We start from the raw sequence: 13,661 nt of genomic DNA, 5'->3' as shown, positions 1-13,661 counted from the left end.
GTGGCTGGGCATGGCTCCTCCTTTGTCTTTTCATTTTTTCTGCAATCTTTTGCTATTGTGCTCTTTTCCATCCCAGTGCACGAACATTATCCTCTGACCTCTGTTTCTGTATTTAACAGGTCCTGTTGTATCAGTGAGGCCCAGAAGTCTTCAGGCTTCCTCCAGGTCTCAATTGGTGTATGCTTTCCCATCAAGAGTAAGCATGAGTCTTAAAGAATATGCCCACTTACAGGCAATCAGCTTTTGGTGAAGGAGAGTTGTTGCATCACTAATTCTTTTGTGTTTGATGATGGTCATAGATAATATGCCCTGGAACAGAGTTACTGAGTCCTCTCAAAATTGGACTATGTTCATTGCTCATGCTTGGTCATTACTCTCTTTTAATTTTAAAAAGTGAAGCTTAATGCCACTGGGTGGTAACCTCTGTTTAGTCTGATATTCAAAAAAACCCTGTGGGTTCTATTGTACTCAATCTCCATATTATCATCTTCGTTTTGAACTTCGTATCAGGAGCAGGATGACACCCTATGTTGTGAGAGCCTTGTCCGCCTCGGGGTTCAATGCGTCAGATGTACCAGAGTCGAAGGTGCCATCACCTTCCAGCACGCCAATGGGTCAAGTTGGTGATGACAGTCTTAGGGGATTTCCCTAAAACGTTTTGCTTTTTGTCCTTCGGGTTTTTACTGACTCTCTTTTCATGGCCTTAGGACTCTGGGAACGTCCCCTCTCTACTGCAGTGGGAAAGCTTGTGCGCCCTTCCTACACATGCCAGGTAAGGGTGCTTACTTGGTTGGTTTAGGTGTTGTACCTGTGAGTGCCCTGTAAAAAGGTACACCACATCCCCAGGGAGGGTACTGCATTGACTGGTAGTGGGACGCAGCACTAATTGTGCCACTCACTGGAATAGCCTGTCAAACATGTATCATGCTCAGGTTGGCCTTTCTCACTCATCAGCCAACCCTGAGTGGGCCTTTCCCTACCACCAGAGTGCCCCTAGGGTAAGTCCTGAGGGTAGAGGACTGTAGTAGGTGAGTGGCCAGGTAGGTACAGTTCTCTGCTTAGGTAGTGAGGAACCCCCATGTAGGTTTCCCCTAGGTTTTACTGATTCTCTTTTAGTGGCCTTAGGGCTCTGGGCAATTTCCCACTGTAAATGCAGTGTGCGAATGTAAGTGCCCTTCGTACACTTAGGAGGAAGTGGTGCTTACCTAATTGTTTTTAAAACATGTCACAAGCCTGCCATTGCAGACCTATGTGTGCGCACTTGAACCAGTGATGTGTTTAAACATGTGTCAAGCCTGTCATTGCAGGCCTGTATGCGCACACTTGCACCGGTGGTGTTTTAAATATGTGCCCAGCCTGCCACTGCAGGCCGATGTGCGCACTTGCACCTATGGTGTTTTAAAACATGTGTCAAGCCTGCCATTGCAGGTCTATGTATGCGCAATTGCACTTATGCTCAGGTTGGACTATCTAAACCACCTGTCAATCCTGACTAGAGCACCCCTATGGTAAGTCCTAGCAAGTGGTAGGTGAAAGGCAGGGCAGGTACACATGTGTGTACTCTGCTCATGTAGTTAAGAATACCCCGGTGTGTTTTCACTACCTATGAGGTTTGCTCTTTCCATAGGTCAACATGGGGGAATGGGTGAAATTACTTCCAGCTGCTTGGGATTCACAATGACAAACACTACCCTCTGGGAAAGGTGGTTGTGTCATTGAGAGTTTAGAAATGTCACTCCTAGAAAGTGGGCATTTCTTTGCTCTCAAACTCTTTGTGTGCCATTTAGCTTGACTCCAGTTCACACTGGAGGCTGGGGAGCACATCTCTGAATTCCCTAGCGGCAGCTATAAATGATGGGTATGCAACTTGAACAACAGACCTCTGTTATTTGAGGGCCAAACTGGATAGATCGGATAGATTGAAACTTAGCCTCTGGGAGCCAGATCATGGCCCTACTAAAGATTAGGATCTGAATTCCACGGCATCATGGCACACAGGACTGAAATTTAGAGGAGACATCTGTGGTGCAAAGGGAAACCCTCTGAACCAACCTCCACTTCAAAGGCACACTACAGTATAACTGCTAGTGCCATACTTCAGCTTTGGAGTCATACACCTGTGGGGACGTGAGACCGGGGAACCTGGAACTGCGTGGTGCACACTGCCAGAGAAATCTGTTGTGGACAAGGAGGATTACTGCCTTTGAAAGGGACTGTGTGCCCTTCCTGAATAGTGGCTGGCTTGTGCTGACTACTTCCAGCTGTGTGGCACCCGGAAGAACGCTCTCCAAGGGCTTGTTGGCTTGACTCCTCTTCTCTTGTGGGGAGTATCAGAAACATCAAAGACCTCCCGCGATGGACCCACACCCACTACATGTGACACCTGGAGAGCGGTGCCCTCATAAGTGCCCACATTGTCTGCTGGATCTCAACTGTTAGCGCGGCGTGTTTTTGTAACTAAGATCTGTGCCTGGAGAACAGATTGCCTCGCACAAAGCCCCAAAAGTACTGTCCACATCTACAGAGTGGGACTTCCGCATCCTGCGGACCTCAACACACATAAGCATCTTGTTGGTGTTGAGAGGATTCACTGTTTGCAGGATCCAGGTTGGCCCGTTTCGTCAATCGTGCCCCATCTCTCTCATGCAACACACCGACAGTATACTCATTGTGTGCGGAGTATGATTCACAGATTGTGCCCTTGGAGGTGGGGCGTATCCAAAGTAGTTTCTCATTCTACCTCGTGTTGCATTCCTAAACCTGCAAAGAGTTTGAAGGGATGAGGTGCACTCACAATTATTCATATGGTATGATATAATAACTAGTCTGACTGTATAGTCTGTGTGGGGTGCTGCACTACGTACTAGTGATGGCTAACACAGTAAAAATCAATGCAACAATTGCAGACACAGGCCTGCAGGCAGTGCGCACTATACCCTGGAAAACTATATTCCATTATTTTCCTAGTGGAATGTAGATTTCCAGGGTATTGTGCGCACTGCCTGCAGGCTTGTGTCTGCAATTGTTGTATTCCTAAACCTGCACCTTTGTGTGTGACCAGAATTGCCTGGTGCGTTTCGTAACTATATGCACCAGGTGCTGTGCCTCATTTCCAGGAGTTACTGTTACAGGGATTCTGCTCTTGGCGCAGACCTATGCTTAGAACCATAGAACATCAGGCTGTAGGGACTGAGTCACCATGCCACCTCAGTACCTATGAGTCTGAGTCCGACTAGCTATAGTGCCCCACTTGCCCTCCTAACCTTAAGAGAGAAACAAGTGAATTGCCACCCCAGAACACGACACTCTCGACCCTTTCATGGATCGCAGTAACAGGACACACCCTTTCGGTTTCTCACTTATAATCATCCACAATAAGATAAACTGGAGACACAAACGCCGTTTAGAATATTTATTGCCAGAAGAATACTACATTTGATATTGGTTTTACCAGTGTGGCCTCGGCCCGCGGTGCTGCTATAAAGTGGTATAATTTGTTGTATATACATATTTCTGATACCTTGGATACCTGGGGTGCACCCTATAACTGTGTGGTATTGAATTATAAGAATTTACAGGGTGGGCCTAGGTATGTCAACTGTTGCACCGCATAAGGGTGCTAGGATCTTTCTGCAGTGTGTATACTACTAATGTCATTTCAACATCATTGGGCTTAGTACTGCTAGTAATATTTCCAAGTGTGAATTATACCCAGTAATACATGATGTTCATGGGGTGTTGATTATTTATGTGTGTTGAATACAATCGTTATTTACATACATCACATGTGAAGTCTCTTTTGTGAGGCTCAGTGTATTTATTGTGTGAGAGCACTGTGCCAGTGATTTACACATTGCCTCTGGGATAAGCCTCACTGCTCTCTGCCAAGCTATCCAATGGTGTGCACGGGTTATACAATGTCTGTAATCACCCAGCCCTGATGGGAGTGGTAGGTTCTGCCTGGTTATGGCCTTGCCTCAGCCAACCAGAATGTGCTAGTTCCAACAAGGATATTATCTGATATTCTCTCAGTTGGAGAGGTGGTCCCAGTTCCTCCCCCTCACCTACCAAGGTACCCAAGTTGCTCCTTGGGTGCATCCCCTTCTCCCAGCTACCCACTGGTCTGCCTATGGAGAGCACGTGAAGTGTGCCCCCTGCTTACACGTCCTCCATCTGGGCACTCACAGAGATCACCACTGTGGCCCTGGCGTCTCAATTTGTAGCATGCTCGTCACAGGGTACATAATAGGAACAAGGGGCTTGGCCCTAGGTGGCTGGACGGGCTGTATTAAACTAAGAGCAAGATGTGTCCTAGCCGTCACCTTTCAAATGCTGCTACATTAATTTAACAGACTATGAACCAACAATTGATATTGGCTTGGGGCATTTATTTGCTGCTCATTTCTATGTACTTTACTCCACATTTGAATCATGGATCAGAGAAGTTAGATATGTTTCAATATAGAACAAATTACACTTATTTATGCCACAGATCAAAAAAAAACATACAAACTTCGTGGTGAAGTAGTGTGATGTAAAAAACAATACATGAACAAGTGATACAAAACAACAAATTATACAAATATTATGTCACCAGTCTTAATTCACAAACAAAGCAGCTACTATATCATTTAACATCCACATTGTATAACTGAGTTAAGTAGCTGCTATTATGGGGAACAAAGCAATCAAACCCAGTAGTGAGACAATTCAAAAAGCATTTCCACTGGGCGGAAAAATGTAATCAAATGCAGTAGTCCCCGTGTTGCGTAATGCCGACGTGTTTCGGTTCCCAGGGTGGCTTATGGGATTCTCTTCAGGGCGTGGGCTGGTTTATCTGATCGATTTGAGTAAGCAATTTGCGTCCTGCAGGCGAAAAGATGCAAGTTAAAATGTAAGTATCACGACCTGCGCCAATCGGGCGATACTTCTACCAATACAGTAGAAGTAGAAGTAGAAGTATCGCCCGATTGGCAAAAGTCGTGATACTTACCCTGATTTATATAACAGGAATGAAGCCTTGCTGGTGACTGAATACATTTACAGCAAGCTTAGATCATTCTCCAATGCCAAGACTTCTCTGCCCATACTAGCTACATTTTGCTGACGATGTTTTGTTTCAACGATGAAAGAAATTCAAAGACAATAATGTACATACGAAAAAGAAATTCTGAACCTTCATTAACTTTAGTCCTGATTGATACAATGCTGTCTCTGCAGAGTCTCTATCACCGGTGCACGTTCTTTCTCCGTCTTCCGATGTTGCCTACTTGGAAGGTGAATTTTGCAAAGTAAGAGCTTTGAGCAGGATGGTACTATTTATGTGTTCAGTATCACAGAGTTAGCCAACATTGTATGGAACCAGTGCAAAACCAGGGACATAAATTGCACTACCTAGTGCTAAGACAGCATGTAAAAAAAATTGTGTGGCCTCAAACCTGCATCTAGTATATTTGAAAGGTAACGAATCTGTTGAAGGAAAACATTATCCATCAGAGTCAACATTACTGAAGGTATGTTGCTTTTAATTCGCCAACATACCGACTGTGTTCTATTAATAAGAGCATGCCTAACTGCAACACACCTAACTTTTTTGCAAACACATTTTATTGTCTACTTAATATGTCAATTATATTTTATTTCTCACGGTTTGATTTAAAAATTCAATTTTTACGAATGGTCAGCATGTTACAAAATAGGTGCATAAGCATACAAAGATGAATGCACCTAATGGAACAAAAAATGGCTTCTGGAAATGCCACTCAATCACAAAACCACCTAAGGTCGGGGCAAAGGCTGCACTTGCTTTCTTCCCAGAGAATTTTCAGAAGGACCCAAATGACAGAGGAGTCAATACAAATCCTGATAATTCTGTACACTGCATAATGACAAGCACCTGGTGCAAAGAATTAAGAGAGCGAACAAACTATCTAGGTGAGCCAATAGGCTGCCTTTGGTACAGACAGACCTGATGGCCCCCTTTACGGATGGCTTCAATTGAACAGTGCCAATTGTACAGGCTCAAGAATTAACACATTATTAAACTGAAGCTAATCTATATCACTTAGCAAGATATTCAATCCAGAAAACATACAGCTCACCATTGATCTAAATATCCAGAAGCCAAAATATTCAAAACTTGATAAAACTCCTGTTGAAATAAATTATTGCAATGTGTTTACCATCGGCCAGGTATTGATGACCATGAATTAGAAAAAGTACAATAACTGTTAAGGACTATGGTCAATGAAAGAGCTGAGATGTATGTTACCTTTCTCCTGGTCACTTATCTTATGGAATTGATCTCATAAATGAGTCACCTGATGCATGAGCGTTTTATCTAAAGAATGGTAGGTGATGAAAAACACCAAGAAGAAGTCAGCATAAAAACCCATTAACTCCTTGAAAGTAGAGAATAATCCCTCGCCAATTGAGTCACTTTTCCTTCTGGACAGCATCAACTGCTGGTATGTGACGGCCTGGGTCTAAATGTGCACCTGAGAGCCTGATTCTGCACCATCAGAATAAAAGATGCTGCAGGTTTTTAATAAATAGCAGCAGCGTGATACACAGCCATCAAGGCAGTAACAATGACCACTGGAAGGTTCAGTGCTAACTGAACTCATCATAGTTCTTGCTTCATATATAGCACAGTGTGGATTTCTCCTCTCTGGCCATGGGCTGTGCAGTTGGCAGAGTGCCTAGGTACAATGGCTCACACTGCACAGTTCAGTGCCACTTACCTTGGGGAAATGAGATATGACTCTGTCCTTGCTGACAGGTGGCACCAGGTGAAGCATGTCGTAACTCATTGTTCTTCCCAGAGAAGGGCTAGAGCTCTCAGTTTCCCTGTTGGTTGAATAGCATTAAAATAAGAATAGAAAACTGTCAGAAAGGGTAAAAACACTCAGCATTCAGCACTCACGGAATCCAATAAATTACTCAGGTTGCCTAGCAACTAGTAGAGCAAGTACACAAAATCAGCAAACACATTTTTAATACCACTTTTATCACACACATTGGCCTTACTTAGAATCTCATAGCACATTGTACCGTAAAGCACTGTGGCACAATTATCGCTTGCCCCAGTGGTACCCAGATATTGCACTCATTTTGATAATGTAGAAAAACATATGTAAACTATGAAACTTTTTTTGCAACCGTTTTGCAGTGTTTTATTCCCGGCAAATTATCACCAGCGTATAACCAGTGGTAAATCTACGTGATAACCCCAAGTGAGCAAGTGCAATTTGTGCTAAAGTCATAACAGGCACAAAGTATAACAAGCATTTTCAGTGCAATTGGTCTCGCATTTATGACAGTTTGAGCTATTGACATTGTAAATGACAATGCCTTTTATTTATGTGTTGTTTTTAAAACAGATGCATAAAGGCATTGTCATTTACAATGCCAATAGCTTAAACTCTCGCAAATGCAAGCCCTATTGCATTGCATATGCGTGCGGCACCCATGCTATAAAAATAAAATAAAAAAGCGTTAGGAGATACCGTGTCCTGCCTGCAACAGCAGGCAGGACAAAGCTATTACAGAAAATATTGCTCAGCGGCTGTAATTAAAGCCTACCGAGCAACAACACATGTAACAGGGGGTGTCGCCATGTGAGATTACAAAATGAGACAAGGCGATACTAAGGAAGGACTACTAAGCCTTTTGACCAATGAACATCCACAGTTTACAGTGGACAATGACACAAGCCAATGAAAAATGTGGACGAAGAGTGGGCGGAGCTTCAAGTCCCTACCTCAATACAGTATACCTCGAAGAGCAGCGCATGTGCTACCCAGGCTCGACCTAAAAATGGGGACCAAAAAATCTGTGCCTTATTTACACTTTGTGCTGTGGTCTTTGTATCATCATTACCCAGGTTCTACAACATAAACTAGACCCAGTACCTAGGAGCCACTGTATATTGCAAGTTATACATCCAGTACTTTAAACTTCAAGCTCCCACTATGTCCACTTGCACCTCATAATGCAGACACTTAATACTCTAAGCATCCCACAGCTACAGCTCCGGTGGTCTCAGTACCACCAAGTGCCAACATGCAACACTCAGAGCATCTAATAATCACAGCTCTGTTATTCTCAGTACCATCCACCAGTGCCATCTATAGAGTAGACACAGCTTTTAGTGCAGTGTGCAATACAGCCAGTATCCACCATCCTCAGTACTTTGCAACTCACACTGCCATCTCTTAAAGTCCTATACCCAGCACTAGATGCCTTGTATCAACATTACAAAAATTTAGAGCAACCAATAGACCAAATGTCTAACGTCTTCAGTCTATTACCTTTCCCAACTAGAAAATACACTGGAAGCATTTTTAATACCCAACATTTAATGCATGGGATACCCAAGAGAGTTGGGTCTCAACACCACAGATACACAATACTCACAGCATCTCATAATCCAGTACCTCAACTCCCAATACCTCACTCGTAACCAGACACTTAGCTGTCTCAGCAACTATGATCTCTGCACTCCGATATCACAAAACCCTATACATTTATTCTCCCTGATACATACATGCCTTATCAGAATGATACATCCCTAACATGGAAGATAATGCATGGACAAATAGTTATTGAAGTAATAAAATGAAAAAATTAGGATTTGGAGGCATGCTCCAGGTGCAATATATTCACATTTTAGTACTGCAATTTGATCCCGCATTCATTATGTAATTCCCAAACATTTATATTTAGATTGCATGAATAAATCTTCCTTCAAATATTAATCGGTTTATACAATTAAACATGACATCAATTCAGCAGGTGTATTTATGTCTCTTTATTTGTGAATTCTCCTTCACATTAGATAAAACTGTAGACAACGCATTTCGTCCTCTCGGACTTCTTCAGGGCAATGAGAGTGTGGCTGAACTCCTATCTTGAGTATTACATGTGTTGTTTTAATCGGTTTCCTGAACAAGTGCGAGTCCCAGAGCAGTATACTAAGTCTTGCTTCCTTCTGAGCTCTGTAAGGTGAGTATCATTAAACAGGGTAATTAACATCTGCTTTTACAGTGCTTAGAAGCTGCATAAGTGTGGTGTGGAGCACTATATCAAAAGCAAGTAATTAAATTAATTAAATTCTAGAATAAACCACATAGTTTGCTTTTAACCACATGGCATTCAGCAGAATTTGCTTTTTCCTAACGATCAATTCAGTCAACTCTGGTGGCACACTCTTTAGTACTCCATCCTGCTGAATTGCAGTACCACTGCCTACACCCCTGTGTCCCTGCCCAGTACCCAGGGATCACTCTACCCATTGTGACCTAAGGAAGATTCAACAGGATCTCCACCCTTTGCCCACATGCACTTTCTTTGCAACTCCTAGATCATAGCACAGTATCGATACACCCCTATATTTTCTTACTGCAGCCCCTTTCGTTTGCACCCTACACATCCATACTCCCATTGATACAGTACAGTACAGCCCGGGGGCCGCATGCAGCCCTCCGGACCTTTATATGGGTCAATAGCAGCAATGGGCTTCTGTTTACTCGACTCAGTACTAACAATAAAAATATGTTAAATAAACAGGCAAGCATTTATTTAAAGGTTAATTGGTGTTAAAGAAATGAGGTAATAAGGGAGTCCTGCACTGCTTAACTATAGCAATACAGTGGCGTAGCTAGGCACTTTGCCGCCCTTGTCGGCCACGGCCTTTGCGCCAGAAAAATTGTGAAATAGCTGGTGGGAGTCCTGGGGGGGGGGGTCAGCCACCCCCAAAAGTCGTGCCGCCCAGGGCGGACCGCCCCCCTTTGCCACGCCACTGTAGCAACACCTTCATTTTTAAAGACATCTTACAGCAAAAGTGTAAAAATATGACCAAGTCTCTTAAAAATTCAAAAAGTGTATTTAATTAACATGCAGAACCTTTTCACCTTAGTACAGCAGATTATATCAGTGTATTAAGAAGTATTAATGTGAAAGTGTTAGTTTGCAAACATGGGTTAGAAACATAAACACTTCCCCCCCACCCTTACAACAATGCCAATAGTGAACTAAAGAGACAAGTCAGTTGTTATGTGCACTCTTTGGCTGGCCTGGGTTCATATTATACATGAACAACATTATAGTTTATAAAATCAAACATAGAGAAGGTTTCGTACAGCAGCATCTCTTATATGTGATAATGAAGAAAACGGAGGGAAAGTAAATTAAAACAATTGCATAGGATCACAGAGTTTGGTAAAGTGGGGAAGCCGGGATTAATCGCAGGTTTTCTGGTTTCACAATGTTAATTTCGGCCACTAGATGTATATGCGTTACTTACTTACCTTACCGCCAATCCCCGATCCTCCCCCTTCCCACCCGCCACCCCATAGGAATCAATGTGACCCTCGGACCTCAGTCACATCACAGAGTGAACTTTTTAGCCCCATGGAAAATGAGTAGCCATGCTCTATATATACCATACACCCTATAGTCCACATCCTATCACCCGACACCCAATTCGTCTGCATTACTCTTTATTTTTGCATTCTGCCTAATGTGCCCAATCACCCAAGTCTTCGGATGCCCTCAAAATTTCAATCTACCGTGGAGTATACCAAGAGCACAAATGAAGATGATATAGAAGCCTTGTAGGAATCACTCAATGTGCAATTTGGAAGTATAATTGGAGAAAGAATGTTACTTTTAAAAGGTCAGGTTCTCTGAGCATGTGTAACCAGCAGGCAGACCATTACCTCTGCAGACCTTGATGCAATAAAGTGCCAAACTGTAAACGAGAAGCTTATGAACCACTTCTGATAGATTTGCATATGAAGTGTGTTATTGGTGTGAAGCAGGGCCAAAATGGCCATTAGAGCAACCAGGCAATGTCTGAGCGGGTGGTCTGACAGGTCAGTGTGTGGGCCATTTTATTGGCTGTCTCTGGGCCTATTTTAGGGTCTACTGGCCCAGCTGCACTATTGATTTCCCTAATATTAAGACAAACTGTGCCTGCAGTAAGCTCAAATCCATGCAATCTTCCATACCTTGAAGAAAACACTTATACGTATTCAAACCTGCCCGCATTTGCAAACACGGGCGATTTTTTTTAGTTTAAATAATTCTATAATGGAGGCCACTTCTTTTTTTGTGTCCGGGCCTGTTTTCTATCCAAGTTTAGAACTAAAACTTATAGCAGGTGTATAGGTATATATCAGAATTAATATAAGTTGGTGCTGCACCACACCTGGACTAGTAAACTGGTATACTAGTATGAATTGAGAGCACCCTCAGATAAGAAAGCAATATTCTTCCTGGATGGATGTTTACATACCTCACTGGATGCAATGATACCAACTGCAGCTTTATTTCATAGGACTTGCGTTTTTACTAGCTGCTCAGCAGGCCCACATTAATTGCCTTACAATATACAGCTTCCCTGAGATAAACCTTGGATTACCATCGAAATATCTAATTTGGTGAAGGCAGTGCTCACAGTTTCGTGACATTTGAGAATGAAGGTGCCTATGTAGAGAACTGAATCAATCTACACTTTCATTGTAGACACAGCCATGACCTTGTGAACTACAGCGTCACTTCCTGTCTAAACATGACAACGGATTAGCCGGGTCTGGTGGCTAGCCGGGTCTGGTGGCTAGTTAGGTCAGGTGGCTCAGTGAACGAATGTGTCCATTGCATGGGCCTGTGTGCAACCGCATGGTCACAGGTTCGAATCCCCATCGGTCCACGCAGCCTTTCATCCATCTGAGGTCGATAAAATGAGTACCGTTGGGTAACAAAAAGCATCTGTTATTCAGCGCCAAGATACCTCTGGGTGAACATGCGCTTTACAAATACTTACGTTATTAAAAAAAAAAGGCCGACCTCTAGTAAGTGAGAGATGACCATGCACTCAACTCCATCCATCTGATGTACTCTGTTTCATGAGTCAGGCATTACTGCAAAAGCTAAGCCCGAGGGTATGAACATTTATAACCAAGTGGGGAACTGTATATAGATGCTAATAGTAGGGACAACGCCGTTGCCGGCAATGCTATATACAACAGTACGCTTGGTGGTAAGGCACGCCAGCCCAAATATGTTTTGGTCCTAGCATGGTTTTAACCAGCCCCGTTTTATACGTCTGATGCAACGCTCACTATAATTTCTATTAGCTGATGGTATAGATAGTGCAGGCTCCAAAGTAGTCTAACTTTATCAGTAGAGCACATCGCGTCATCTTACGAATTATGAATGCAAACAGTCCAAAAGTCTCAACAGCATCGAGTAACAGGTGCAACAGAAAGAAAACGATCACTCCTCCCATTCCAAGGCAATGCCCTCCCACCCCCCCACATACAAGGCAGTTCTATTCCCCATACCTCATCCCAGGACTGGATTAACCATTAAGCAAAATAAGCATGTGCTTAGGGCATCAAGGGAAGGGGAGGGCACCACAGACATTTTTCATTGCCGGATTTACCAAGCACCATATGGTGCAAAACTGCAAACGGAGCAGCTGAGCCTATAAAGTGGAAGCATACAAAAATGTTCATTACTTTCCATCTTACTGTAAGTATTGCTTCATTTCGAAAAAATAACATTTCATTTTACGGTTTATTATTGTTTATATTTTGAATTAGATATATATGGGGGGGCACCAAAATCTTTTAAGTGCATAAGGCCTCTAAAAGTCTAAATCAGGCCCTGCCTCCTCCCATTACTGATGAGCCCAATACCTATTCACCCTGCACCAAAAATCCCCACACTGCCTGCCCTCTGTATCTCACACCCGTGTACCCCATACTTTCTGCACCCTTACGGACCCAGCATCCTACAGAATGCTTCTGCACTACGGACCTGTATCCTACAAGCTATTTCTTCTAACCACATTTTATAAACCCAACACCCTAAACAATTGCATCCTGTAGTCTAGCACCAATATCTCTGCACCATACACAGTCATGATGGCTAACCTTCTCCTACATATAAACCAGACACGTACACCCCCAACCACATTCCTACTTCACCTGTAGCTCTGCACAATAAACTCGCTCCCTGTAACCACCACCCCCATAACAAGAAACCCTGAAGTACTGCGCCATGGTATCACTTGCATTGTATCTGTGGGACTACAGCCATGCACTCTGTACCAACATGAACTTTGCACCCTAATATCTCGTCCACAATATATCCCCTGCAACCTATACCTCCAGCATTATAATTATACCATGGACATCACTCTTCAATCTACAGCTCTGTACCCGAGGACACCCACACCATCTACCAGCTATCCTATAGGGCCCCATAGGACCTTGCCCTCGCGTTCTCCCGAACCCCTTCACCTAGTACCGAAGCATAAGTACTCACCGAGCCTATAGAGGCACCCGTCCTCCGGTGCTACCGAGCAGCCTCCGCTGGCAGCAGTCTCCAGGCACGGAGCTGTGCAGCCGACCGCGTCTCCATAGCAACCCCGGCTCGCATCAGTAGGCGGGGCCTGGGTTGTGTTCGAGGGGAAAAGGGCGGGGCTATACTGAGAGGCCAGATCTGACCTGCCAATATGTAGAGGGCGTGGCTAGAGTCAGTGGGCGGGCAGAGAGGGAGAGTCCGAGCTGTACCAGGCTGACTGGGTTATGGCGCAAGACTTTGAAACCAATATGGCTGCCAGCTGTGTCAACGACGCTAGGTGCTACCCG

The 13,661-nt window shown here is 43.7% G+C and overlaps 1 protein-coding gene across 1 annotated transcript in view; it reads right to left on the bottom strand.

Moving 5' to 3' along the window:
• Positions 1-13,437, bottom strand: part of RAB36 (RAB36, member RAS oncogene family) — a 125,820-nt gene extending 112,383 nt beyond the window's left edge. Inside the window, exons 1-2 of the mRNA XM_078667756.1 lie at positions 13,336-13,437; positions 6,744-6,849 (exon numbers count right to left, since the gene is read on the bottom strand). Coding sequence (XP_078523882.1) covers positions 6,744-6,812 — 69 coding nt within the window. The 5' untranslated portion in view covers positions 6,813-6,849; positions 13,336-13,437. The remainder of the gene's footprint in view (positions 1-6,743; positions 6,850-13,335) is intronic.
• Positions 13,438-13,661: the final 224 nt, after the last annotated feature.

Source organism: Lissotriton helveticus, chromosome 11 (assembly GCF_964261635.1).
Source record: "Lissotriton helveticus chromosome 11, aLisHel1.1, whole genome shotgun sequence".
Classification (NCBI taxonomy): domain Eukaryota; kingdom Metazoa; phylum Chordata; class Amphibia; order Caudata; family Salamandridae; genus Lissotriton; species Lissotriton helveticus.
This window is presented reverse-complemented; position numbering and strand designations above follow the sequence as displayed.